At 41.3% G+C, this 26,323-nt stretch overlaps 3 protein-coding genes across 4 annotated transcripts in view; 2 read left to right on the forward strand and 1 right to left on the reverse strand.

Annotated features, from left to right (window-relative positions):
* Nucleotides 1–26,323, forward strand: part of MINDY2 (MINDY lysine 48 deubiquitinase 2) — a 689,230-nt gene that overhangs the window by 307,630 nt on the left and 355,277 nt on the right. The gene's annotated exons all lie outside the window — the stretch shown is intronic.
* Nucleotides 1–26,323, reverse strand: part of MYO1E (myosin IE) — a 568,767-nt gene that overhangs the window by 202,731 nt on the left and 339,713 nt on the right. The window lies entirely within an intron of this gene.
* HERC1 (HECT and RLD domain containing E3 ubiquitin protein ligase family member 1) overlaps nt 1–26,323 on the forward strand; it is an 89,456-nt gene that overhangs the window by 21,072 nt on the left and 42,061 nt on the right. Inside the window, 26 exon segments of the mRNA XM_042471421.1 lie at nt 15–158; nt 960–1,087; nt 1,929–2,073; nt 2,179–2,350; nt 3,481–3,615; nt 4,420–4,585; nt 4,911–5,036; nt 5,527–5,748; nt 7,389–7,541; nt 8,351–8,483; nt 9,338–9,529; nt 10,624–10,845; nt 11,569–11,742; nt 13,195–13,309; nt 13,401–13,521; nt 14,907–15,078; nt 15,259–15,565; nt 16,333–16,453; nt 16,806–16,857; nt 21,051–21,319; nt 22,181–22,396; nt 23,214–23,334; nt 23,519–23,756; nt 24,801–24,997; nt 25,498–25,653; nt 25,893–25,999. Of these exon segments, the coding sequence (XP_042327355.1) occupies nt 15–158; nt 960–1,087; nt 1,929–2,073; nt 2,179–2,350; nt 3,481–3,615; nt 4,420–4,585; nt 4,911–5,036; nt 5,527–5,748; nt 7,389–7,541; nt 8,351–8,483; nt 9,338–9,529; nt 10,624–10,845; nt 11,569–11,742; nt 13,195–13,309; nt 13,401–13,521; nt 14,907–15,078; nt 15,259–15,565; nt 16,333–16,453; nt 16,806–16,857; nt 21,051–21,319; nt 22,181–22,396; nt 23,214–23,334; nt 23,519–23,756; nt 24,801–24,997; nt 25,498–25,653; nt 25,893–25,999 (4,304 nt within the window).

Here is a 26,323-nt window from a genome sequence, read left to right on the forward strand (position 1 = left end):
TTTTCTTTTCTAAGGTCATGGTGATAGCAACAGCCGTAATATTCCAACTTTAGTAAAGGATATTAGCAACGTAGGAGAGGTTTCCTGTGGCAGTTCACATACTATAGCTTTATCCAAAGATGGACGAACTGTGTGGTCATTTGGAGGAGGAGATAATGGTAATGTAATTCCATGGTTTTTTCTCTTTGTCAGTTATTGGGACTGTGTAGAGTACTCTCTCTTTCTCTCTCTCTGATCCATTGAATCTTAATTTGCCACCTCTGTTCTTCATTTCTTCCCTTTTTGTGTAAAAAAAAAGGCAGTGATCATGTTCAGATGCTGGTTGGTGGCTCCTTAAAATAGAATTGATCAAATTTTGGCCACACTATTCTCACTTTCCCCACTCTTTTCTGTCACATACATGCCTCACCATGGAGATTCTGGCTTGTCTTAAGCATTGTAGTATGACCCCAGTTGCTTCAGGAGATACGTTCCCAGACTTACTGCAGATAGTGAAAATCTCAGATAATATTGACCCCTGTATTTCTGGCTGAGGTTGATCATAGAGTTGTTCTGAAGGACCTCCAGATCCTACAGAGGTGTTCTCTCTAGGCATCTGGAGGTCATCCAGTGTGAGTCTATGCTCAAAGCTCCCCCAGAAATTGACCAGTCACGCTGGAGGACCATCAGCTGTCTAGAGAGACCATATTTTTCTGATGCAGGTAAGTGAAACTGCAAGTCCCAGTCCTGTGGATGAGGAGGGGACCATACTGTATAATAATTCTTGTCTCCTGATGTGTATTTAGAGAAGCCTCTCTGCAAAATTGCTGCTATGATTCCACATTTTCACAGCATTGTTGCAAAAGTGCAGGTTACTTTTTCACTTTAAGACTGCATACTATGTTGAATTTGTATTTATTGCCCTTGAGGTGCAGGATGGTTCCTTAACATCATGCTTGTCTTGTATGTGATGCCAACAGGCAAACTTGGTCATGGTGACACCAACAGAGTATATAAACCTAAAGTTATAGAAGCCCTACAAGGAATGTTCATCCGGAAGGTTTGTGCGGGAAGTCAGTCTTCACTTGCTCTAACATCAACAGGGCAGGTAAGCATTTAGCGTCATTAGAAAATCCAGTACACAGAAATTGCTAATTTGTTAATAGTTTTTCCTAATGTAAGTTTCTTGTGGCCCAGTCACGACTTGGGAATAAAAAAAAGAGGAAATTAATTTGGTTTATGAAAGCTTTCTTGCCTGCTGACTGTGGGAAAGTGATTATTTGCAAATGTGGAAAGAAGTGATTTTGGTTTTGTTTGCTTCCTTTGTTTAGAAATAGAAATAGGCCATTTTCTATTCAAATAATTATTAGCACTCAGCATTCAAGAAATGAAGGGCAAACTGTATAAAACGTAACAGCATAACGATGTTCACATCCCAATTTTTGTAACAACTGACATGTGCACACAGTTGATACCGAACATCCTTTTCAAGGCATACATTGTAGAAATCTTTGGTCAGCTTGTAAAAATTCTCAAGTGTACAGGTAATAAAGAAAATGGTTAACAAATACATCAGCTTTACCAGCAAAGGACTGTAAATGCTATGATTTGGTGGTTCTTGGCATATTGATAATTGTGGGCAGAAGTTTATACCTGATTTCTTTGTGTACACATTGAAGTCAGGGCTGCAACCTTTAGTCACCTAAACAGTAAAAAATAACAACCCTTGTAATTGTCTTATTATTTGGGCAGTAGATCTGAATTTTTTAAAAAAAATAAAAGTACAATGGGACCTCTGTATCCATGAAGGATCCATTCTGGGAACCAAAATCCATGGATGCTCAAGTCCCATTGTCCCTAATGGCAGCATGTGCCTGACTTAGTGTTGGGTGGGGGCTTTTGGACTCACAACAGGGAGATTTTGTGCATTGTCCATTTTTTTGATCCAGGTGTACGCATGGGGTTGTGGGGCCTGCCTAGGATGTGGGTCTTCAGAAGCTACTGCCCTCAGGCCCAAGCTGATTGAAGAGTTGGCTGCGACACGGATTGTGGATATTTCCATTGGGGACAGCCACTGCTTGGCGCTTTCTCATGGTAAAACTTCTCATCATTGCAATGCCAGTGCTGTGACTTTATTTCTGGGGGCATAAACAGGGTTCAGTATACATCGTTTTTACTGTCACTGTTGTGTTTGTTTAGATAATGAAGTGTACGCTTGGGGTAACAATTCCATGGGTCAATGTGGCCAGGGGAACTCCACAGGCCCCATCACTAAACCAAAGAAAGTGAGTGGCTTAGATGGAGTGGCAATCCAGCAGATTTCGGCCGGAACATCACATAGTCTTGCCTGGACAGCCCTTCCCAGAGACAGGTAAGTGGATTGTTCTTAGGCTTTGGTTGGTCTTTTGGGGGGGGGAAATTATGTGATTCTGCATAAATTACTTTTGATTAATTTTAATTGTTTTATACACTTTTTTGAATTGTTTTATATACTTTTATCTATATCATTAACATTTTAAACGCTTTTCTCTGTTGTCCATTACACTGCAGACTGCCATAAACAAACAAACAAACAAACAATGCAATCCCCCCTCCCCAAAAATGTTATGATTAAATGGCATTTCATCACGCTTCTTAAATACAGTGTTTGAGTGGTGTCCCTCCTTTCCCCTTGGGACTCATTTCTTTTTCCCTTCTCGAAAGGGACCTTGTTTAGTTTTCAGAACCTGTGTTTGCTTTTGTGCCTCCTTAGTTACCAGCCTCTCCTGGCATTCTGCCTTTAATTATATTGTGCATCAGCATATTTGACTGTAATGCTGGGCCCAACAGTATCAGAACTTGGTTTTGCAATGCACTTATGCCCCATTTATTTAGCAGGGGCTCAAATGACACAGCTGAAGGGAGGCCAAAGACAAACAAAATTTGATCTAAAAAGATGTTCAGGGGGAAGGAGGAGTATTACTTTTAGGAGTCCCTTTGTGTGCCTCTTATGTACCATTTTTTGGTAACATTCTTGGGATCCTAATGAAGGTACTGTGAAACTCTGATTTTTGCTCTTTTTAAAAGTGAATCACACAGCTGCTTTCTTTTTAATGTTAAATAGATGGCTCAGCATGCTGCACTGTATAAATTTAAGCTGATGGCACATATATTTTTCCCTGACTTTGTCAACACTTTTGTGGTAGACCAGAATAAATTGTGAGATTATCTTACTTCTGTTGATCTAGCCAGAAGAGGCATGGATTTCTTGATTTTCTACCCCTGCCAGCTGTTCTGGGCAGTCTGTAAATGCATTTTTTAACCTTAATATTTTTGTTGAAACCAGAAAAATTATAGTTATTTTAATTCTGTCATATGAGAATGGCTTGCTTTTTGAGTACAGGATGTTACATTGTGGATATTCTGATTTTATCAACCCAGGGAGAAAGATCTTTTTCTAATGCATCTTTGGTTTGACTTTGTAGCTATTCTGCTTCATGACCTTATTTTCTTCTCTTGCAGACAAGTTGTTGCCTGGCATCGACCTTACTGTGTGGATCTCGAAGAGAGTACCTTTTCCCACCTCCGTTCCTTCCTTGAGCAGTATTGTGACAAAATTAACAGCGAAATTCCTCCTCTTCCTTTCCCCTCCTCAAGGTACTTAAAAGCATATATGAAATTTTAAATTCTCTGTATTGGCTGTCTTGCCATGCATAAGTCAACACAAACATTTGGAGAAATCACTTGAAGGCATCTTCCCAAATGCTTTCAGGGATAACTTTTTATTTTACCAGCTTCCACTTCTCTTGGTGCCCCAACTTATAGATCTGTGCTTTTTAAAAAGCATGTTGGGGCAGCTGATGAGACAAGCTTATCTGCTGTCCCCTTTTGCTTTCTTTTTTTGCTGTTTATACATGCTCTGTAAGAAATTCAGGAAGCAGTTGCTTGTTTACCTTGCCTCTTGTAGGCAGGCACACAATGCCATAAATTGGATCAGTTAGATGAGAATCCTGTTCTTTCCCATCTGACTTTGCTGTAACAAAGAATTCTTTATTAATTGCCCAGAGCACAGGAAGAAAATTCCAAAGCATGGAAGAAAAGGGTCCTGAGACTGATAAGACTGTCTTTTTAAAAACTGGTTTTAATTTTACCGATAGTTTAATTAAATTTTAAACAGTTGTATATGGTAAATTTTTAGCTATGTTTTTAAAACGTTGTAAACAGCTTTGATTCCTGACATCCTCATCATCATAGACATTCATTTGAAACTATTCCATAGTGTTATTGTTTTAGCACTGATGTTGTCTTCTGTGAATACGCTAAGTAAATAGTGACATGATTGTCCTCCTCTATTCCTTTTTATGGAGGCATGTGACTATTGAAGAAGAGAGAAAATGCACATAGAGGAAGTACTGGAGGGGGCAGATAAGCTGGGGTTAATGGCCAAATCTTGTTTTGCAGGGAACATCACAACTTCTTAAAGTTGTGTCTGAAGTTGCTATCTAACCACCTTGCTCTTGCGTTAGCTGGCGGAGTAGCTACAAGTATTCTCGGAAGGCAGGCTGGCCCGCTTCGGAATCTATTATTTCGGTTGATGGACTCTTCTGTCCCAGACGAAATACAGGAAGTAAGTTCGTTTGGCAGTTTTTCCTGTCATGTGGTCCAGTCCCTCAAACTGGAGAAACAGTCTACAAATAGAACTTTGGTTAGAAGTCCTCTGACTCACCTGCCCCATTTAATGATCACTAATGGTGAACTCTGGCAGAAAGCCATCATGATGTAGTGGTTTAAGTGTTGGACTGTGACTCTGGAGATCTGGGTTCAAATTCTCACTCAGCCATGGAAACCCACTTGGTGATCTTCGACATGTCACACACAACCACGCTATGTACATATATATAAAATAAAATTCCCTCTTCCTTATTTTGAAATGTTCTCTTTTGAAATTCTAGGTTGTAATAGAGACCTTGTCAGTTGGAGCAACCATGCTGCTGCCTCCATTGAGAGAAAGGATGGAACTGCTGCATTCGCTTCTACCCCAAGGCCCTGACAGATGGGAGAGCCTATCAAAAGGACAGGTGAAAAAGTCCACTTGGAAACTGCATTTCCTTGAATGTGCATCTGGACCACTAACAATTTCGTGCCACTTTAGAGAACAACAAAGTCTCATGTTTACTTTGGAAAAATAACATACTGTGGTCCTTTCATTTTATGTGATGATGCTGTGGGATTACAATTGTTGTAAGTTGTCCTCAGTTGTCCATAGGTACTAGAAGGGCATGTTATTTCTAAAATACAGGATACTATCTGTGTTCTGTGTTGAATAGATTGAGATGGATTAATTTTTTTTTTTAAAGTACAGGGAAATGGAAAATCATTGCCTTTGTTTCCAGAATATGGTCTAGGTTAACTAGTTCATAGCAGAATTAGTATAGAAAATGGGAAGTACATCCTACAGTAAACATAATATTCAGTTTGATCCTCAGTCCTGGAGAAGGTATCTTTGCTTAACTATGAGTTCTTGTCTTAAAGAACTGTAAATGAAGAAAGCTGTTTTTCCCCCTTCAGAGAATGCAATTGGATATTATTCTGACGAGTTTGCAGGACCATACTCATGTAGCCTCCTTGCTAGGCTATAGCTCACCATCTGATGCCACAGATGTTTCCTCACTATGTATTGCCTACGGAAATATCTCTGATCCAGCGTACGAAGTCCAAAGTAACCATCCAGACACCCATCTGGCTGAAATTTTAATGAAGACTCTTCTGCGCAATTTAGGATTTTATACTGTAAGTTTTATACTGTAAGTTTTTAAGCCTGAATTGTAATATACTGTAACCTTTTGTTAAAACAACAGATGTCAGTTAAATCCACATCATTTAATACTATAAATAGGGCAGGGCTGGAGTCTTGTTGTGAAAGCTGCTGCCTTTTCAGCAACATTTTGAATGGAGACTATGAATAGGCAGCATTGTCCATCATTTCAGAATGGCAGCTGTAAATATTGCAATCACTCTGAATTGACTTTGTGATATTGTTATGTAGCCAATTAACGATGTTTGTGTAGAAAAGACTTGGTTGAATTTGACTTGGGATTTTAAAAAGAAAGAGAAAGAAAGAAAGAAAGAAAGACAAGCTGGCTACTTTAATAGATAGACTTTCATTGATGTAGGCATGGTGGTTCTTTTTTTTTTAGTTTTTATAATATTTCCATATACAAATATATCCCTACGTTCTATTACATTTTAACACATTATTTTACATACCCCTCAGTGCCCCCCTTCCCAGGAGCCATTTCCATCCTTATATTCCATCCAAAATTTCAGTTCGTCTTCTGGAGGTAATCTTCCATCTTCTTTTCTCAGTACTTTCTCAGTGAATTCTTTCCAAATCCCCTCAAAGTCATTTATTTTCCATAATCTTTTTTTTACTTTCAGTTTACATGTCAATTTATCATTAATAGCTAATTTCCATACCTCTTTGTACCAATCCTCCACTTCTACATCTATTTTAGTTTTCCAACACCTTGCTATTATTAATCTCGCTGCTGTGAGCAAACTTTTTACCAAATCTTTTTCTTCTTTTTTCCCCATTTCTCTGAGTTATATAATGATAACAAAAATATACTTGGTCTTCTATCTATTTTTATAATATCACTTTACATTGCCACTACAGATGCATATATGACCCTACTTCTTGACAGCCTCTCCAAAAAATTTTTGGATTATTCTTATTAATATTATATAATCTTACTGGAGTCAGGTACCATTTCCAAATCAACTTATAATAATTTTCTTTTATCCGAACCGATAAATTTTTCAGGTGTCTTTGTTCCCAAATTCTATCCCATTCTTTATCATTTATTTTACATCCTAATTCTTCTTCCCATAATCCCTTTAAAATATTTTCTTTTATTTTCCCTCCTTTATTCTCCATCAACATTTTATAAATTTTACTAGTAATTCCTTTTATGTTCTCATTTTCTTCCATTTCTCTTCCTTTCTGAACTATTTGTCCAAATTGTGTATACTTTTTCTTTTCTACATTCCTTTTCCTCCAGTTTTTAATCCATTGTTCTATTTGCATATAATGAAACCATGAAATTTTTATCCCCATAAGTTTTTCTTTTATATTTCCTTTCTCTATTCTTACATCTATCCAATCTTCTATTCTGTCTATTTTCCTTTCCTTTAATTCCTTATCTAATAATCCCCTCAAGTTGTTTGGAAATTTCTTTTCCATTATTATTGGTGTTATTATTGAGTCTTCATTCATTAACTCTTTTTTATGTTTATACCATATTTCTATTATATTTTTCATAAGTGGGTTTCCAATAATTTTTATTTCTTTCCTAGTAAAGTTCTTATAAAAGATATTCTGTATTCTCATATCTACTTCTAACCGGCATGGTGGTTCTTATGCCTCTTAGGATCAAGCATTTGGAGAGCTGGAGAAGAACAGTGACAAATTTTTACTTGGGACATCATCCTCTGAAAACAGTCAGCCTGCTCATCTTCATGAGCTTTTGTGTTCCCTGCAGAAGCAGCTTCTGGCATATTGTCACATCAGCAGTGTTAGTGAAGTAAGTGTCATGGTTTTCCAACACATGTTGATGAGCATTCTTTTCTCATCCCCAGAACAACAGAGGGCAGTAAGGACATGTGTTGTAGTGGCTTGAGTGCTGAACTATAAGTCGTTCCCCACTCAGCCATGGAAATCCACTGGGTCACACACTCCCAGCCCCAGAAAACCCCATGGGATTGCTTAGGATCTCCAGTCAGGAACGACTGAAGGCACACAACCGCAACAACATGAATTGAAGTTCATCATTCTTTCTATTTCTGGTGTTGAGAACTGCATGCGGGCACTTTGTAATTGAAATGGCCCCATCTATGCACCAGAGGGATGTGCCAGTAGGCAGTAGTAATCAATAAAACCTCAAGGTTCTCAAAGTGCAACACTGACCGAAGAATACTGACTGGTTATTTGGCCACCCAGAACACTAGATTGGGGGAAACAGAATGGGAGAACCTAAAAGAAGAACATAGCTCACTGAGTGTTCTGAACAGAAGCCACATTCCCACACAAAATACATAGCATCTGGCCTGAGATGCTCATGCATAAGTCATACTAGGCATGTGGGGCCAAATCATTAACCATAGCCGCAACAGATGCATTCTGCTGACAGCAGTGGAAACAGAGTAGCACATACAGCAACACTGCAATTGAGCATTGCACAAAAGCACCCAGGCATTGACATATGTTGCATAATGTTGCTATTCTGCCTGCGGGTTGCGTGGCACCGCTACAACATATCTCTGCGTGCAGATATTAATGCTGTGTTGAAGGCATATTGCATTGCAGTATTAAAGTGCAGCTTTTGTTTACCAGAACTCAAGCAGCGTGGCGCTCCTGCACAAGCACCTTCAGCTCCTCTTGCCTCATGCGACAGACATCTATTCCCGCTCTGCCACTCTGCTGAAGGAAAGTTCTTGGAATGGGAGCGTTGGCGAAAAACTAAGAGGTGTGTGTTGTCAATCGGATCCTGTGTAAAATAAGTAATGTTACCTGGGGAACTAAAATAATTTTAAGAAATAGTACACACTTTATCTTCCAGCTGTCCTCCCCCCCCCCAATGTTTGTGTTGTTTTATTTAGAAGTGTCTGAAACCTGAGAAATTGTGGCAGTTAACAGCAGTTGTATGAAGTAGCAGAACAGACTAGCTGTTTCATGATTTCTAATTAAAACAGACAAAGAATTTAAGATAACCAGGCAGAGCTCAGATCTTGAAGTGGTGACAGTGTGATCTTTCAGCATAGTTAAGCAGCCGGGGAAGAATTTGTGTCTGAGTGAAGAGAGGCTAATGGGGTGAGAGAGAGAGAGAAGGAGCCTTATGAGCACACAATCCGTGGCTGTCAGTCTAGTTAAGGGACAAGAAATACTGCATCTACTGAAGGGGTTCTTGGAGACTTCTTTATCTCAGAGAGAAGGTTGTTCTTTAAATGGTTTTTATTGTTCCAACACCAAGGGAATTATGCAAGACAACTTCACTCCCAAAAAAAAGCAAGGTCTCTTTCATACTTGCTTAAACGAGAGAGAACCTGGTCTGATGGTATTCATGGTAGAACCATGTATCCTTAGAGTTGGAAGGCACCTCATAGGCCATTGAGTCAAATAAATGTGTGTGTTAATTCTATGTTTGGTATTAGAAGCAGATGTAAATTGTTTTTTCAGTGGCAAAAATCAGGCTATTATGGCCTAGGACCAATTAAATTCTTAGGCAGCTGTACATTTGTTATTCTTTAACATGCCCCATTGTTGCTACTGTAAAATTCTAATACTGGACTTCATTAATGAGAGTCATTTTTTTCATTCCAGATGTAATCTATGTGTCTGCGGCAGGAAGCATGCTTTGCCAAATTGTCAATTCTTTGTTGCTGCTGCCTGTATCAGTCGCCCGGCCTTTATTGAGTTACCTCCTGGATCTCCTGCCCCCTTTGGATCGCCTTAATAGATTGCTACCAGCTGCTGTGCTTTTAGAAGATCAGGAGTTGCAATGGCCACTCCATGGTAAGACATTCAGTGCAATACTCCCGCTTTCTAAAATGTAGGCCTTGCAAAATGGAAGCAGGCTTTATGAATTTCAGGTAGAATGCAGAGCATATCAAGCCTGAATTCTCAGTAGAAGCCAGGATAACTAAACTGAAGCTGTTGTACTTTGGACATATAATGAGATACCATGACTCCAGAAACTTTATCAGTTACTATTTCTGCTGAATTCAGTTGCTTGTGAGACAGAGAAGGATAGGGGGATGTGCTTTCACAGAGGTCCCCTTCTGCAGTGCTTCTGAAATAAGGTGGAAAATCAGTCTGCCATTTGTTGCTCCTGTACTTGCCTTCATTTGGTTGAGCGTGCAGACTCTTGTGAATAAATTCTGTCTTTCTCTCTGGTCAGACTCCTAGATTATTTTGGTTGTAAAAAATGAGATGTTTTTACCTCTTCCAAATAACTAACTAAATAAATCATAAGGGAAGTGCAGTGAGCTGTAAGCCCTAGAAAGATCCCTACCCTTTGGAATGAATAAGACAGTGATGGTGAACCTTTTTGAGGCTGAGTGCTCAAACTGCAACCCAAAACCCACTTATTTATTGCAAAGTGCCATGTCCCTCTGGCTTTCTAGTAACAAACTCTGGCAAACACTGTGCTGGGGCGATGGCACAAGTGCCCACAGAGAGGGCTCTGAGTGCCACCCCTGGCACACGTGCTATAGGTTCACCATCACTGGAATAAGAGAATGAATTCATGAAAATTGGTTGTTCCCTACTACTGACCAGAAGAAAACGGGGACTGTGTAAAGGGATGCTAACATTGATTGGTCCTCTAGATTATTTCCCCCCCCTCCCCCCCCAAGAATTGTCCCCAAAATGAACACTCAACTGCAGATTACATTCCCTCAGATATCTTTGGCGCAGAAGGAAACTCCATGTGATGAAATATGTACATGGTTTTATTATTTTCCCTGAAACCTATGAGGGAGATGAATTGAGCATTTGGAATGTTTGTAAGCATTGGGACTCAAGCGCTGGACATGGATCATTGGATGAAAGTGAACATTGTCATTAAACATTTTCGTGTACAGAACTTATGCTCTGAATATTTTTAGGTGGGACGGAGCTAGTGGATCCAGCCAATGTGCCCTTGCCGCAGCCTGCGCAGTCGTGGGTGTGGCTTGTTGACCTCGAGAGGACCGTAGCGTTGCTTATCGGACGTTGTCTCGGAGGAATGCTTCAGGGTTCCCCTGTGTCCCCGGAGGAGCAAGATACTGCCTATTGGCTCAAAACACCACTGTTTAGTGATGGAGTCGAAATGGACATCCCACAATTAGGTAATCGTCTCAGAACCAAGCACTGCAAAAATATGACAAAACTTTAGAGGCAGGAAGTTGTTAATAATATTAGTAATATCCCACCTTTTCCCCAGCTCAAGCCTCAAGGTGGCTTACAACAGATTTTTTAAAAATAGTTAAAAATTCACAAAATACAAAAGATAAAAAAGTGATTACATTATAAAAATAAATTAAAACCAGTTAACAAACCATAAAAAACACAACAGCACAGCAAAATAAACAAATAGAAAATCTGGCACATTGTACAAGGCATGTTTTACAAAGAGTCCTCAGTCCTGAAAGGTCTGTTGAAACAGGAATGTCTTCACCGGTTTATGGAAAGAAAGTAGGGAGGGTTTCAGTCTAACCTCATTGGGAAATGAGTTCCAAAGCCTAGGAGCAGTCACCAAGAAGGCCCTGTCTCCCCTGTTCCTACCAAATGTACTTGTGAGAGTTGTGTGACAGAGAAAAGGGCCTTCTCATCTGATTTTGAAACATGGGCAGGTTTGTAAGCTGGAAGTCTTCCCAGAACGTCCCAGTAAGGGTTAAGTATGTTCAGTGGCCACATATGAAAGACCAAGAGGAAGGATGGAATATTATATCCAGGATAAAATCATGGCTGGGTAGAATTTTCAACAGTAGCATGCCATATTGGGACCCTTTATTACTGCTTGTGAGTAACTGAATGAATCAGGGATGCAATGCCTTTCCATGCTGTTCTAGACAAGTCCATGAGTTCCCTGTTGGAAGTTGCCCTCTCTGGAAATGAAGAACAGAAGCCTTTTGATTACAAGTTGCGCCCAGAAATATCAGTCTTTGTGGATTTGGCCTTGGGCTGTGCAAAGGAGCCCGCCCGTAGTCTCTGGATCAGCATGCAAGACTATGCCATTAGTAAAGGTAACCTCTTGAATGTAAGAATGTGGCATGCTGTTTGGTACATTTGTCTTCTTCCTGAGCTGCCAGATAGAGATGTTATACAACTACTAAAAAAAAAAAAAAATAACAACAATAGACTTAAGAGTTTTGTAAGAAACTTAAGAATTGCAGTATTTCTACTTATCTTGGTGATGAAAGAGACCTTTTAGTTTTGTTTAATTTTTAAAAAATGAGTCTGGCTCCTATCATGGACTTCTGAGACCTGTGAAGTCTGTGGGATGCACCAGTTTGGAAATCACTTTGCTGCAGTCATTTTGGTTTCTGAACTGTGGCTGCAAAATGGATTTAAAATGCATATAACATGTTACAATAATCTTAGACTGAAATCCTGCTGTCAGAGCCAGTTTTATTTTACTAGATAGAGGCAATAAACATCATAGAGTAAAGGTGCTTGATAATTGCTGAGGAAGCTTTAAAATCCCCCTTCCCCCCAAAAAATCGGAAAAAATTTTGTGTCAGCCTGTATAATTTATATGCCACCCAATCACTGGGAATCCGGGCGGCTTAAAACAGAGGGGATAATAGATGGTTCCCTGCCCTCAGGCTTACAATCTAAAAAGACAGGACACAAAAGGAGAAGGGAATGGTGAGAGCGGAGGGGATCAGGTCCAGCATTCTTCTCTCCCTCTGAGGCAAGGCAGATGGACTGGAGGGAGGGTTCTTCTTCTTCAGGCTAGGCCTGATGGAGCTAGGTCTGCCTGGTCAACTCCCTCGCAGGCCGGAAGATGACAGTTATGGAGGGAGGAGTCTCTTCTTCCAGGCTAGCCCTGACAGAACTGGGTCTGCCTGGTCAACTCCCTCATGGGCCAGAAGATGACAGTTATGGAGGGAGAAGTCTCTTCCTGTATTCCTATGTACTGTATATGTATTATCCTACTTGTGATTATGTATTTTCCCTGGATAATGATTAACCATCCATTATGAAGCCTTGCCCTCCCTCCAGTCCATCTGCCTTGGTCCAGGCCTCGGAGGTTGAGAGGAACTGCTGGACCTCTTACCCTTTCTCGTCACCACTCCCTTCTCCTTCTGTATCATGTCTTTTTTAGATTGTAAGCCTGAGGGCAGGGAACCGTCTAACTAAAAAGATTGCATGTACAGCGCTGTGTAAATTTACAGCGCTTCATAAATAAAGGTTAATAATAATAATAATAATAATAATAATTCTTCCAGGCTAGCCCTGATGGAGCTGGGTCTGCTTGGTCAACTCCCTCGCAGGCCAGAAGATGACAGTTATGGAGGGAGGAGTCTCTTCTTCCAGACTAGCCCTGACGGAACTGGGTCTGCCAGCTATACAATTCAGGGCAATAAAAACAGGCTCATGGGTTGTTGAATTATTTATATTATTTTTAACATTGGCTATTTCAGGGAACGGTAATTACTTTCTTTCCTCCTCTCTCTTTCCTCTCCTTGCAGATTGGGACAGTGCCACACTGAGTAGTGAGTCACTTTTGGACACTGTGTCTAGGTTTGTTCTTGCTGCCCTCCTGAAACATAGCAATTTACTCAGCCAAGCGAGTGGTGAGAGCAGGTGAGTATCTAGTAAGCATCTTCTTTTTAAGAATCGAATATCTGTGATGATATCTTGTCCTCTCACTGCTACTGAACTTTTGCCCCTTTAGGTATCAGCCTGGCAAAGCACTAGTAGAAGTGTATCGGTGTGTGTACAAAGTTCGAAGCCGTTTGCTTGCTTGCAAAAACATGGAGCTTATTCAGACTAGATCATCCTCAAGAGATAGATGGGTAAGGCTGAAGACCTGTGGCTTGGTTCCACATTTCTAAGTAGTGATAGGAAAGAGGTTGCGTGGTTCAAGTCCTCTTTTAAGGCTGAAAATTGGTTAATGTTATTCTTTGTTATACAGTTTTCCCTCCAAGTCTGCAGACTTGAAAATTCGCGGAGGGGCAACCACCATTAACCTTAATGGGGCGCACTCCCTGCATGTATGCTCCCGATTCAAGCCCATGGGGCTTGAATATGTACGAGATTTGGAACTCATGGGGGGGGGTTTCGGAATGGATCCCCCGCAAGTTCCAAGGGCGACGGTACTCCCCTACAGTCATGTTTTGCCTAATGTATTTTCTCCTGCTATTGGAAACATGGAGTTGATTCTCTTCTTTATGCAGTAGCAAGACTTTTTTAAAAAACTATCAACAAGCTTTGTTTTTAAAACGTTTAAAATAATTGGCTCATGGCTTTAAACTCTGGAAAGCCAGCTTATAAATGCTTGAGAAGGAAGTCCACAGCTCTTCCTTATTGTTATTGGATTCAGGGACAGCTCCTCTTTTGCCATGTCAAACTGCTTGGAGTTAAAAGAAAAAAAAAGCCTTATCTCCAATTTGTGGGCCTGTTCTTTTGTCTGCTTTCCTGTTGCCTTGCTGTCCTCCTGAAAGTTTGCAAAGAAAACTGGAGACTGGACCAGGTTGGCCATCTGGACCTGATTCAGCAGAACTTTTCTCATGTTTCTGAGCAATCAAAGTAGCTAAGAAACTGACTGATATTTTCATTCATTAGCATTTATCCCGGTGCTTGTGAGGTTCTTGTAGTATTGTGTGTTAGTAACTCTTATCTAGCTGTGACCAAATGTTCAGACTGGGATGCTGAGGAGGGAAACCTGGTTCAGTCTGAACCTCATTTGGATTTCTAAGTCTGAACAGTTTCACTTTTCTCAAGTGTTTATGGTATTAGATTGCAATAGCTGTTCTTGCTGCTCTAAGCTTCCATGCTCTTTTAAGGTTCCAGTTAGTGTGGCACTTGGACTGAAGTCATTTGTCAGCCTGTGGCATGATAGTACTTATCATGTGCACCAAATAGGTATAAAAATCCTCTCACAAGCACAGACGGTGGGGTTGCCACATCATTTGCACAAAGTTTACAGTGACTTCTTGTGGCCTGTGTTTGCTGTGAAACTGTTACTCTGTGATAGATTCAGATGTAATGACCCAAAGGATCCTGTGGCTAATTGTTTCTTGACACAGTACTAGTATGACCACAGACTCCTATTTTATTTATGAATTCACTGCAGTCCTGCCATTCCTCTCATCAAGAACTCATTGGCGGGTAAGATGTCCCCCCCCCCCCCCCACACACACACATAATCAACCCCTTCCATCTCCCTGTCCTCATCCAGATGTCAGAAAATCCAGAGCCTTCAGACATTGATGCCCAGGAAAGCTCCTTTACCCGAACCATTGATGAAGAAGCAGAGATGGAGGAGCAGGCGGAGAGAGAGAGAGAAGAGGGGCATCCAGATCAAGAAGAAGAGGAGGAGGAAAGGGAGCATGAAGTTATGACAGCTGGCAGTAAGTGAAAGTTTGGGCAAGGCATCATAGAAGTGTCTTCACCAGGATCCCCATTGAAACAACAACGGGGCTTCCAGCGGGAGACTTCTCTGTGGGTCCATAAATTCATCTGAAGAATTTTTACAGCTGCTTAGCTCTGCCAGCACGTTAAGACCTTTGTTTTTGTGTTGCATGTTACAGAAATCTTTCAATGTTTCCTATCAGCCCGTGAAGTAGCTCGCAGCCGAGACCGGGAGAGAATAAATGGTGGGGCAGGGGCTCGCGTTGATGACCAGCCCCCTCAGTCCCAGCAAGAGCGGCGAGTCAGTAGAGACCTCCCAGAGGGACAAGATGTGTACACGGCTGCATGCAACTCTGTGATTCATAGGTGTGCCTTGCTGATCCTCGGAGTCAGCCCTGTTATCGAGGAACTGCAGAAACGGAGGGAGGAAGGACAGTTGCAGCAGCCTTCCAGTGGTATTCCTGAAGGGATTGGACTCATGACTAGGTGCGATTAATGAGTTGTGTGTGAGTGTTGTAAGCCATTATTGAGATCCTCTCGAGTAACCCTTTGTGGCTATCTTTGGCAGGATGGAACTGCCAGATTTTTAAGGCTGGCTTTAGAGGCCTTGCTGTGTGTCCAAAGATAGTAAGAGGTACAGTGGCCCAGTCTGAACATCACGGCTCTTTCTGGGGTGTTACCTAAAATGTAAAATGTTGTCCTAGGGGGATATGCTTGACACCCTCCTCTTGTACTGCATTTAGAGAGGCATTTAAGAACCATCTATTTAAGCAGGCATTTGGTATTAATTGATGCTGCATTAAAAATTAGTAAAGTCCCTTGTTTTTTGAGTTTGTTATTACACACGCACACATATATACACACACTTATTAATGTATTTGTTTATGTTATTTGATGGGCTTAATATGTCATGTAAAACATTTGCTAAAACATTTATACATGTTTTAGCCATGGGTTATCAGCTTGGATAGGAGAATAGGGCACACATATGTCGAAGTTCATGGGAAGAAGTTTGGGTTGATTCTGAACAGGCAGTGGAGATGGGTACATGGAAATGTCCCTGCCATATTAGCAAAAAGTGGAGGCTTTCTATTATAAGAGAGTGCTCGGTGAGGATTTGAAAGTCCATTTGCATGCAAGTCAAAACCATACATAATGTGAAACCAAACACTTAAAGCAAATGAAATACTGTGGTGGACGTTCTTTGCATACTCTTCATATATCCCCCCTTTTTGTGTGTCTGTGCAAGGCAGAAGTGAAAGTCTTACCGCAGAGAGTCGCTCAGTCCATTCCACATCGAGTTACAAGCTGATGAAATCAAGGAGTGAATCTGACCTATCTCAGCCTGAATCAGATGAAGAAGGTTACTCACTGGTAGGCAAAATAATTTGAAGCACAATATCGATCTTGGTAGCACATCTACTCAAATTATGCTTTCTGAGTCTGTTGTGTTGGATCAGAGTCTGGGTTCAGATCAGCTCTGGGCATCCCAGGTTGTTGTTATGTACCTTCAGACTGCGTCTGACTTATGGCAACTTAAGGATTTCCTTGGAAAAAAAATTTCAGAAAAGGTTTACCATTGTCTTCCTTTAAGAGAGAGTGTGACTTATCTCTGGTCACTTAGTGAGTTTTCAAAAGAAAAGTATAACACGCTGTTGAGTGGGCATTATATAAATGCAATGCATGAAGAAGCAATAACACTGACACTCCTTGTTGTTTATTCTAGAGCGGAAGGCGAAATGTGGATTTGGACTTGGCATCATCTCATAGAAAGAGGGGTAATATATACATATATGTTTTTTCTGTAAATTTGTTGTACACCTTTAATAGTGCAGTTTTCTCTAAGACTGTGGTCTTGAAACTTTCTTGGTTCAGAGAATCCTTTTCATGTTCACTTGTCTGTTCCAGGGTCCCTCAGCCATGCAAGCAATCCTGGGAAGTGTTCTGCCCAGTGTTGGATGTGACCTCTGACATGCTTCATCTCTCACATTGCTCTAGGCTTTGGTCCCAACCCTGTAGGTCCCCCTAAAAAACCTTGTGGCACCTTAAACCCCAATTTATCTTATTATTGCACAACATTATGTGAAGTAGTGTGGGCTTTAATCCAGAAATACCTGCCCATTTTAGGCTTCAAACAGACATAAAGGAATGCAATAGCACCCTTGAGACTGAGAAAAAGAATTTGTAGTATGAGGGTTCTTGTGGACACAGTTTGATGTAGTGGGCCATGTCATGAAAAGTAATGCTAGAAATATCTTCTTCTAAGTTAATCTCAAGGGTGCTATTGGATTCTTTTATATATTTTTATACAAAAACTGACTAATCTGGCTATCACTGAATTTTAAACTTGGTTAGTCTTTAAGATTGCCTGATGCTGAGTTTATACATGAATATATTGTATATGTATAATGTTATATAATATATAATATATTGTTATAAAAGTCAAGTCAGATAACAGACTAGTCTCAGTGCCTCCCACAATGGCAAGAGAGCTGCCCAGAGAGGAAATGTTTCTGTTACACAGATCAACATGCCTCGGCTGCTAGAAATTACATAGGGAATGGAAACTCTAATATGCAGAAGTGCCCCATTACTAGGCACATAAAGCTTCTTAGATATTATTACAGTTAAAATATATTTTAGAAGGTGCAGAATTGTGGGTTGTATTCAAACACACGCATTCCCCTCTCCCTTACCCTTTCTGCCATTTTCCGTGTACGAATGGGATGCAGACTGAATTTTGTCTTCTGTACCAAATGTCTCTCTTTGTCTTCTGATTCTTGTGTGGTAGTGTGTTTACTCCTTTTTGGCCAGTTGAGCCCCAGAAAAAAGAAGAGCTTCAAGCAAGTACATGATGGCATGTTATGATTTTATTTTCCTTTTTCTAGCTTGCCTACATACTTTATGAAACATAAAATATGTATAGCAGCAATTCCATGTTCATTTTGAAAACCCCGTTACTGGGAACTGGCATATATAAGGACAAGTAAACATCAGGTTCCTATTTCCCCCCCTTATGTTTAGGAATAGGCTAATTTCTTATTTACAACCTTGAATGCTGAAGTTGGGGCTCCCAAGATTCTATATTTAGCTAACTTAGGTTTTGTGTTCAGTTACTTCTGTAGGTGAGAGGATGGATGGAGCTTGTACTTGTGTTTCAGAAATCAGATTCATTGCCTGGCATGTCCACTGGCAAGGCTGCAAAAGATCTGCATGTTGAACCCTAGAGAGTAGAATTTGAGATGCGTTCAGGGTGTAATACTGAGCAAGATTGCTGTGAGGCTTTGAGTCATTACATGACATGTTCTCAGTATGTCAGGTTGCATACACCATGATAGAGAGCTTCCTCAAGCTTTCTTGGGGAGGGTAGTTGGCTTACCATGGAAGTGTGCCAGACCACCTCTAAGATCACTGTTAATACCCTGTCCTCTACACCACCCATTTGTGCATTCTCAAGTTCCTCAAATCCTACCACCTCCTTCCCTTTGGAGGAGAGAGCTGGCATTGGTTCCCTCAAACTTTTCCTTTTCTGCTCCACTTTGAGGGTCCCCCCCACCTCCAGTAACTAATCTTTTTAAAGGATAATTGTCTGGTTAGTGTAGGAGAGGAAACCACTCTAAACTATGAGGATTCCTCCTCTGCGCCAACCCAGAATGGACCTTCACAGTAAATACCAAGTTTCCAGTTTCTATCAAAACTGGCCTCATGAAGAAAGTTTACAGTGAGAGTAAACAAGCTTTAAAATCCAAACAAATAGCTTCCCAGATTTGAATGTGAAGGTATCCCGGTGCCTCTCAGATTCTGTTCAAGAGTAGACAGGTTTCCAAAGCCTCTTGGTTGCATTCAAATAAAGCAGTCAAATGGCATTACCAGCAGTCACTGAGGTGCCCACATTCAGTTTTTACAACTAGAGTAGACCCACTGAATCAGAGGAACTTGCATAAATGTTTATTTGCCAAGTTCCCATTAATACTGCTCTTGTTGGGACCCTCCATTAGGCCCTTCACAGTGTTTTTTTAGTGCTTTCTGTGGTTGAGAAGCCTGTAATTTATTACATGTTTTTAAAATATCACTCTTCTCCCATAAAATCCAAGAGAGCACATGCAGTTCTTCCCCTGCAATCTGTTCTAGTCTCTCAAGAGCCCTTTGAGGTTGGCTAGAGTAAGAGGTAACTGCAGACCCAGGATTAACTGTGGCACTTCATGGACAAGTGGGGATTTGAAACTGGTGGTAACCTGACACTCTTTAACAACCATTCCACACAGAAGGATCAAGATGTGTTTAAGCCTCCATGCAGATGCCATGAAGGTGCTGTGGTTTTCATCTGTTCATGCATGCAGAACACAATGTTGTTTGTTGATAGGACCATCTGTGCGTAACATACCTGCTCTTTCTTGTCCTCCTACAGTCACTGGTTCACAATAAGTGACATTTTAAAGCTTTTTTTAAAACGCTGAAGCAATTTATTTGGATAACAACATAAGCAAAATTATTGTTAGAACAGATCAGTAATATGTAGGGTTATAATTACCTCCCCTCAAAAATTTTGTAGCTTCCAGAGAAGCTTGAGAGAATCATGTGGGTTGTCTCCTCTTGCATGCAAGGAGTGAGGAAGACTGCTGTCCATTTACTATTGGAAGATTGTGCTACTCAAATATGTGGGTTGGTAAGGTAGAAGCATTGGTCTGAGGAGTGACAGGGGTACATCAAGGGCATTGAAACCTGCAAGGTTTCTTGCAAGCTGAAGGGATTCTGCGCACTGTGGACCCTGGCATCACCCTCAAACCTATTACCATTTGTTCATTTGGATTTGTGATTGAAATAAGGTAGTGAAGTGCTGTTAACACAAGTTATCAGTGTAACTGTTTTAGTTGCTATTGGATATTTTTGCCTGCTGTCGAAAATCTGCATTGAGTTCAAGGTTGTGGAGGCAGCGTTTCGCATGTGGTACCATTGTGCCCAGGTATTCTGCATGCAAGTGGACAGCTGCTTGCACAGCATTCCCAGTTCACTAGTGAGGTGGGTGTAATACAACTGCTGTGTCACTCTGTCAGTGTGAAGTTGCGTATTCATCCCTCCAGTGTGTGTGAGATCTTGGCCAAAGCAATGCCTAACGCTATGGTTCTTCATTGTCATTGTAAACATTGTAAACTTACAATTAATTCCTGTGGGAACAAAGGCCCTGCACCACGTTTTGACACAGTCAGATCATAAAGGGCCATCCTGATCACCTGTTTGGGTGGAGGCAGGGACCACATGATAGTGAGTTGAATTTTGATCGGTGATTGGGACATTGTTGCTTAGCCTTTTCCAGGACTGAAGCAAAAACCACAACTCAGTTTTGTGCTTATTCCTGGTTGCGTTCAATGAGGCAGGTTTGTTATACAATGCCATATAAGAGGAAAGCAGTGCTGAAGGGAGAAGGCAGAAGAGAAATAGCCTGTGTAGGTTTACTTGCCCTTTTACCCCATCCCTGTGCCAATCCAAAGCAAGCTATAAGTCATCCCCTTTGCTTTGCCCGTGAGAGTATAATATTGCAACTTAAGCACTAAGTTTGCTTTACGGTTGGCCGTATTTTTTATTTCTAAAAAGAGAGCATTAAGTGCACTGTTTCTTTGGTGGCAGGCTGTTCTTTTCCCCGAAGGGCTCTCCTCTTGTTTTGTTTGCACACCCCCTTATTCAGTGTTCTAGCTTTAACTTGAGCAGTCGGAGTGGCTTTTGCCTTTAATTTCCTTCTGTGGTGATGTGTGGCTTAAGGATTTCGGCAATAGAAACTTAGTTTAAATTGATTTCCTTTGTGGTATGTATATTTATTTATTTAATACATACTAAATGTTGCTCACTGTAGTATGCATGATATGACAGGAAACCCCATTTCCATCTGTTTCAGTGGCAAGCTGCACATTCACTTCTGTTGTCATTAAAAATATGACCCCACGGAAACTTATGAAATCCTACTGTGTGTTCCTAGGAGCCATCCACAGCCCAATTGAAGCACTGAGTGACTCATGGACCCGTCTGAAGCACAGAGATTGGCTTTACAGCTCTTCCTATCTGTTTGGGGAGTCTGATTTTGAATTTACGAAATCCATTGGCGTTCATACACTCATTGAAAATGTTATTAGCTTTGTAAGCGGGGACGTGGGAAGCTCCCCAGGCTTCAAGGAGCCTGAAGAAAGCATGTCAACCAGCCCACAGGCCTATATCATTGCAATGGAGCAGCAGCAACACAGAGCAGAGGTGTGTGTTTTACCATAGCCCTTCTCCTTTACTATAGAGGAAATAATGCTCTTTAGATGTCAGCTTGCATTCTCAAAGCTTAGAAACACTGCCAAAAATGGTACTTATTTATTTACTTTATTCATCTTACATCCCACCTTTCTCCTGGTTTGGGATCCAAAGCAGCTTAAGGTAAATTAAAACAAAGTACAGCTAAAACCTATTTGATGGTTACTGTGTACCTTCAAGTTGACTTGTGGTTTTCTTGGCAAGATTTGTTCAGAGGAGGATTGCACTTGCCTGCCTTTGAGGCTGAGAGAGGGTGACTTTCCAGGGTTATCCAGTGGGTTTTCATGCCCAAACAGGGATTTGAATGCTGGTCTCCCAGAATCTGAGTTCAACAATTAGACCACTACCTCACCCTGGCTCTCACAAACAAACCAACAAACAACGAAACCCAGGCCCAACAACATTCGATACAAAAGTTTTTTTTGTTTGTTTAAAAATTAAATAAATTACTATTAAAAGAATGGCTGAGATTGTAGCTGAGCAATTTAAACACTATCCCGATCAACCTGCTGGAAGGGACTGGTCTTCAATACTCTTAAATTCCTACAGTTTATTCAACTGTTGAATCTCTTCTGGCAGGTCATTCCAGTAAAGGAGCATTGAAGAAAATGTCCTCTGGCTGACAGTTGTCAACCTAGTCCTGGCTGACTGGGGTAAATGTCCGCCAGAGGACCTGAATGTACAGGGCACGTTGTATGGGAGGAGGCGATCCCATAGGTAACCTGAATAGAAACCATGTAGAGCTTTAAAGGTAACAATCCATCACTTTGTACCTTGTAAAACTCCAAACGTTATTTTTAAAATTGCTTTTAGCTGCGTCTGGAGGCACTTCATCAGATCTTGGTCTTGCTTTCTGGGATGGAAGAAAAGAGCAGCACTCCCTCCATTGGGAGCCGCCAGGGTCTGGGCTTCCAGTCTTCTTCACTTCTCACCTCTGTGAGGCTGCAATTCCTAGCTGGGTGTTTTGGCTTAGGCACTGTGGGCCATGCTGGGTCCAAAGGGGAGAGCATCCGTTTACATCACTATCAGGTAAGAGGTGCTTTGTTGTGGTTTGGGAATTTGATCCATCCCATTGAATGCAGACTGTTCAGCTTCCAAATTTGTGTTCAGTGGGCTGGCCCCAGTCTTTTCCCTGGATGCTCTTATTTAATCCATCCTTTCTCCCATCTCTCCTATCCCTGCCCCACAAGCAGAATCAATTAGAGTTGCATGGCTCCAGAGCACATCCATTCCTTTTTGAATTGTGTTTGAAATCCCCCTCATTAAGATTCTTTTTAAACTCTTTTTTGTACTTCTGCAAATATGAACCTGCCAGTACATCCCTTTTGTGTGCAAATGGTGGTGTAAATAACAAACAGGTTTCTTCCAGCAGTACTGGAAGTGCATTCATAAGTGTGAATAAACTGTGAAGCATGTGGTAACATCATGGTGTTTTTTTTATTTCTAAACAAGTGAACTCTTTAACTATTTTGTTATGTATTCAAGATGCTACAAGGATTCAGTGTTTTTGTTTCTGTTAACAATTTCCAGTGAGCTAGCAAAGAGTCCTTTTTCTTAAAACCTTTCTTCTTTATTTGAACAGTTAGAGCAGTGATGGCGAACCTGTGGCACGTGTGCCAGAGGTGGCACTCAGAGCCCTCTCTGTGGGCACACACACCATCATCCCAACACAGACTTCACTAGAGTTTGTCATTAGAAATCCAGAGAGACGTGGCACTTTGCAATAAATAAGTGGGGTTTGGGTTGCAGTTTGGGCACTCGGTCTCTAAAAGGTTCTCCACCACTGAGTTAGAGGATTCACATTAATAATATTTGCTTGATTTTAACCCCCCCCCCCCCTTTTCAGGATGGTATCAGGGCTGCCAAGAGGAATATCCAGACGGAAATCCAAGTGGCTGTGCACAAGATCTATCAGCAGTTATCTGCTACTCTGGAAAGAGCCCTCCAAGCAAACAAGCATCACATAGGTAAGTAAAGAGCAGCTGGTGAAATCATGGAAGCTCTTTTGTGGCTGGCAGAAAGCAAGTCCTGTGTTGCTTGCTTTCATTGGTGATAAGTGGGCATGCTGACGACAGGAATCATCTAAAGTATTTCCCTGACTTTTGGTTTTGTGTCTGCACGTGTGTGTGTGTGTGTCTGTGTGTGTATTAGAGGCACAACAGCGTCTCCTGTTGGTAACTGTGTTTGCCCTAAGTGTACACTACCAGCCAGTTGACGTCTCCTTGGCCATCTCCACCGGGCTATTAAACGTCCTCTCCCAGTTGTGTGGAACAGACACCATGCTTGGCCAGCCACTGCAGCTGCTTCCCAAGACTGGCGTTTCCCAGCTCAGCACTGCTTTAAAAGTAGCCAGCACTAGGTTACTTCAGATCCTAGCCATCACTACAGGGTAAGTATGGACAGCTTGTTTTCCAGTTGATATTTCTTCTTTCAAAATCTTACATTTCAAGAGAAGCAGTCGTTTTCCCTCCTGCCTGAGGAAATGAAAGACTTATGGAGCATTGACCTGCTATGTGAATTGGAGGGCCTGATCCACTTAGGGCAGTGGTCCCCAAACTGTACCCTTCAAGAAGTTGTGGACTTCAACTCCCAGAAGCCTCAGCCATGTTGACCAGTAGTCTGGGGTTCTGGGAGCTGAAGTCCAAAATCTCTCAAAGAGCACAGTTTGGGGACCATTGACTTAGAACCTGTCCAGTTTAGGTTTAAACGGTAGACTGACATAAGACAAAGCCACTGAGTTTTATTGATGACATTTAGAGGGAATAGGATGCAGAAAAAGAAAATATAAGCAAAGACGTTCTCATTTCTCTTCAGCTGAAACTCTGACACAGCCTCAGGTCTACACTGCTAGATGTCGCATTGTTTGCTTAGTCCCAAATGGACCTTCTTGGGCAGGCACCACTGTAGTATAAATACATACTATATTGTAATAATTATAAGGGCCCAAAATAAAGCTGCTTCAGATCACTTTGGAGGTATGCTGTTTAGCTGTGCTTTAGTCCTTGCGACTGGATCATGGCTTTGGCACAGCTTCCGGACTCTTAGTACGCATGTGTCATTGAAACAGCATACTTCCAAAGTGACCCGAAGCAGCTTTATTTTGGCCTGTATGTATGGGGCCATAATACATGATAATTATAATAAATGTGATATGGATAGATGAGGATTGCAGTTCCTGCACTTTGTTGCCAGTCTTCCCAGAAATGGCGCCCACTTCTGAGGCTGCTTCTGGCCCAAGTAAATAGAATAGAGATGGTGCTGTTTGATGGAAGGGAACGGTGGAAGCTATTCTCTTCCACAGTCGCCTCTGTCACAGAGATAGTTCAGGCCTTGACATCTGTCTTATATCTGTATCTTTGCCAAATCCTATGCAGTGCTTTACTGGAAGCTCTTACCAAGGTCTTGATCACAGAAGTATCCTTTTCCCACACAGAACCTACGCAGATAAACTGAGTCCCAAAGTGGTCCAATCATTGCTGGATCTGCTATGTAGTCAGCTGAAAAATCTGCTGTCTCAGGCTGGTGTGATGCTCATGGCTTCCTTTGGGGAAAAAGAAGATAGTGAGCAGGAGCAAGAGGATGAAAAGAAGGCAGACTCAAATGAAGAGAGTGAGAGGAAAGACTTCAGAGGTACTATGTCTTCATAATATTGTATCTTTTAAAAAATAAAAAAGAGCAAACTGCTGGCGGAGAGGAAAGATTGTGTAGCACCAAGGGCCACTGTAAGAGTCTAGTAGTTGGATTTGGATTGTGTGGGAGTCATTTCTTTCTTTCTTTGTTTAATTCTTGTATACCTTCAAGTAATTTATCAGTGAAACTAAATAAGATACTGATGTTTTGCAAATTGTTTATTTCTTGATTTCATTTGAATGTGCTCTTCAGTTGAGAAGACTCCTTGCTGTTTGTTTATACCAGTTACATAAAACTGGTAAAAACAATGTCCATCAATCAATGGGACGATGAAAGTGGAGTAGATAGAACATTCAGTGACAAAATGGTCATACAACTATAATGCGTTCTCTCTTAGTGTCTCCATGCTCATCTCTGGGCAGGCAAATCAGGTCATTTTCAGAACATAATAATTCAGCTTCCTGTTGAAAATATTAATTCACATAATTTTAAATCCACAGTGGCTCTCCGGAAACAGCACGCTGCTGAGCTACATCTGGGAGACTTCTTAGTTTTTCTTAGAAGGGTTGTTTCTTCAAAAGCCATCCAGTCAAAAATGGCTTCTCCAAAGTGGACAGAAGTGCTCCTGAATATAGCTTCTCAGAAGTGTTGCTCAGGTATACCTGTGTGTATTTGTGCGTGTGGCAGATTCCATCATCACACAAAGTTTACATATTTAAGCCAGGGTGGGCAGCTGCATGGGGAAAGGGAGGGCTTCAGGGGTCAGAAAAGTGGGAAACAGGGGGCCTCCTGCAGGCTTCACTTTGACCACTCCATCTTAGTGCTTCTTCAAAAAGCTGTACGTCACACATTCCTGCCTTCGTTGACCTCTGCTCTTTTTTAAATCTTGTTTTAGGTGTACCTTTGGTTGGCAACTTGAGGACCAGGCTGCTTGCGCTACACGTTCTGGAAGCCGTGTTGCCTGCTTGCGAATCTGGTGTGGAAGATGACCAGATGGCTCAGGTTTCTACAGGTTTTTTTAAACAATATGTAATGTTTTGGCTTGGTTACAGAAGCATTTTGTGCCTCTCTCCTGCCCCTGTTTTCCCAACTGGTCACTTTATCCTGTGAAACTGTCTTGCACGGAATAAAACCATTGGTCTTTAAAGCGCAGCTTCCCCTGAGTGCTGGGGCCTCTCCAAGGGTTTTGTGCAGAGCTCTTTTCCAGGTCCATAATTCTGAGCCAGCTCTGCTATCCTTATGAACCCTTAAAACATTGCTGTGATCATGTTGTATGTTGTATTGTTTTTCTTTTCTTTTTTAAACAAATAAAGAATTAAAAAAAAA

This window comes from Sceloporus undulatus, chromosome 6 (assembly GCF_019175285.1).
Source record: "Sceloporus undulatus isolate JIND9_A2432 ecotype Alabama chromosome 6, SceUnd_v1.1, whole genome shotgun sequence".
Classification (NCBI taxonomy): domain Eukaryota; kingdom Metazoa; phylum Chordata; class Lepidosauria; order Squamata; family Phrynosomatidae; genus Sceloporus; species Sceloporus undulatus.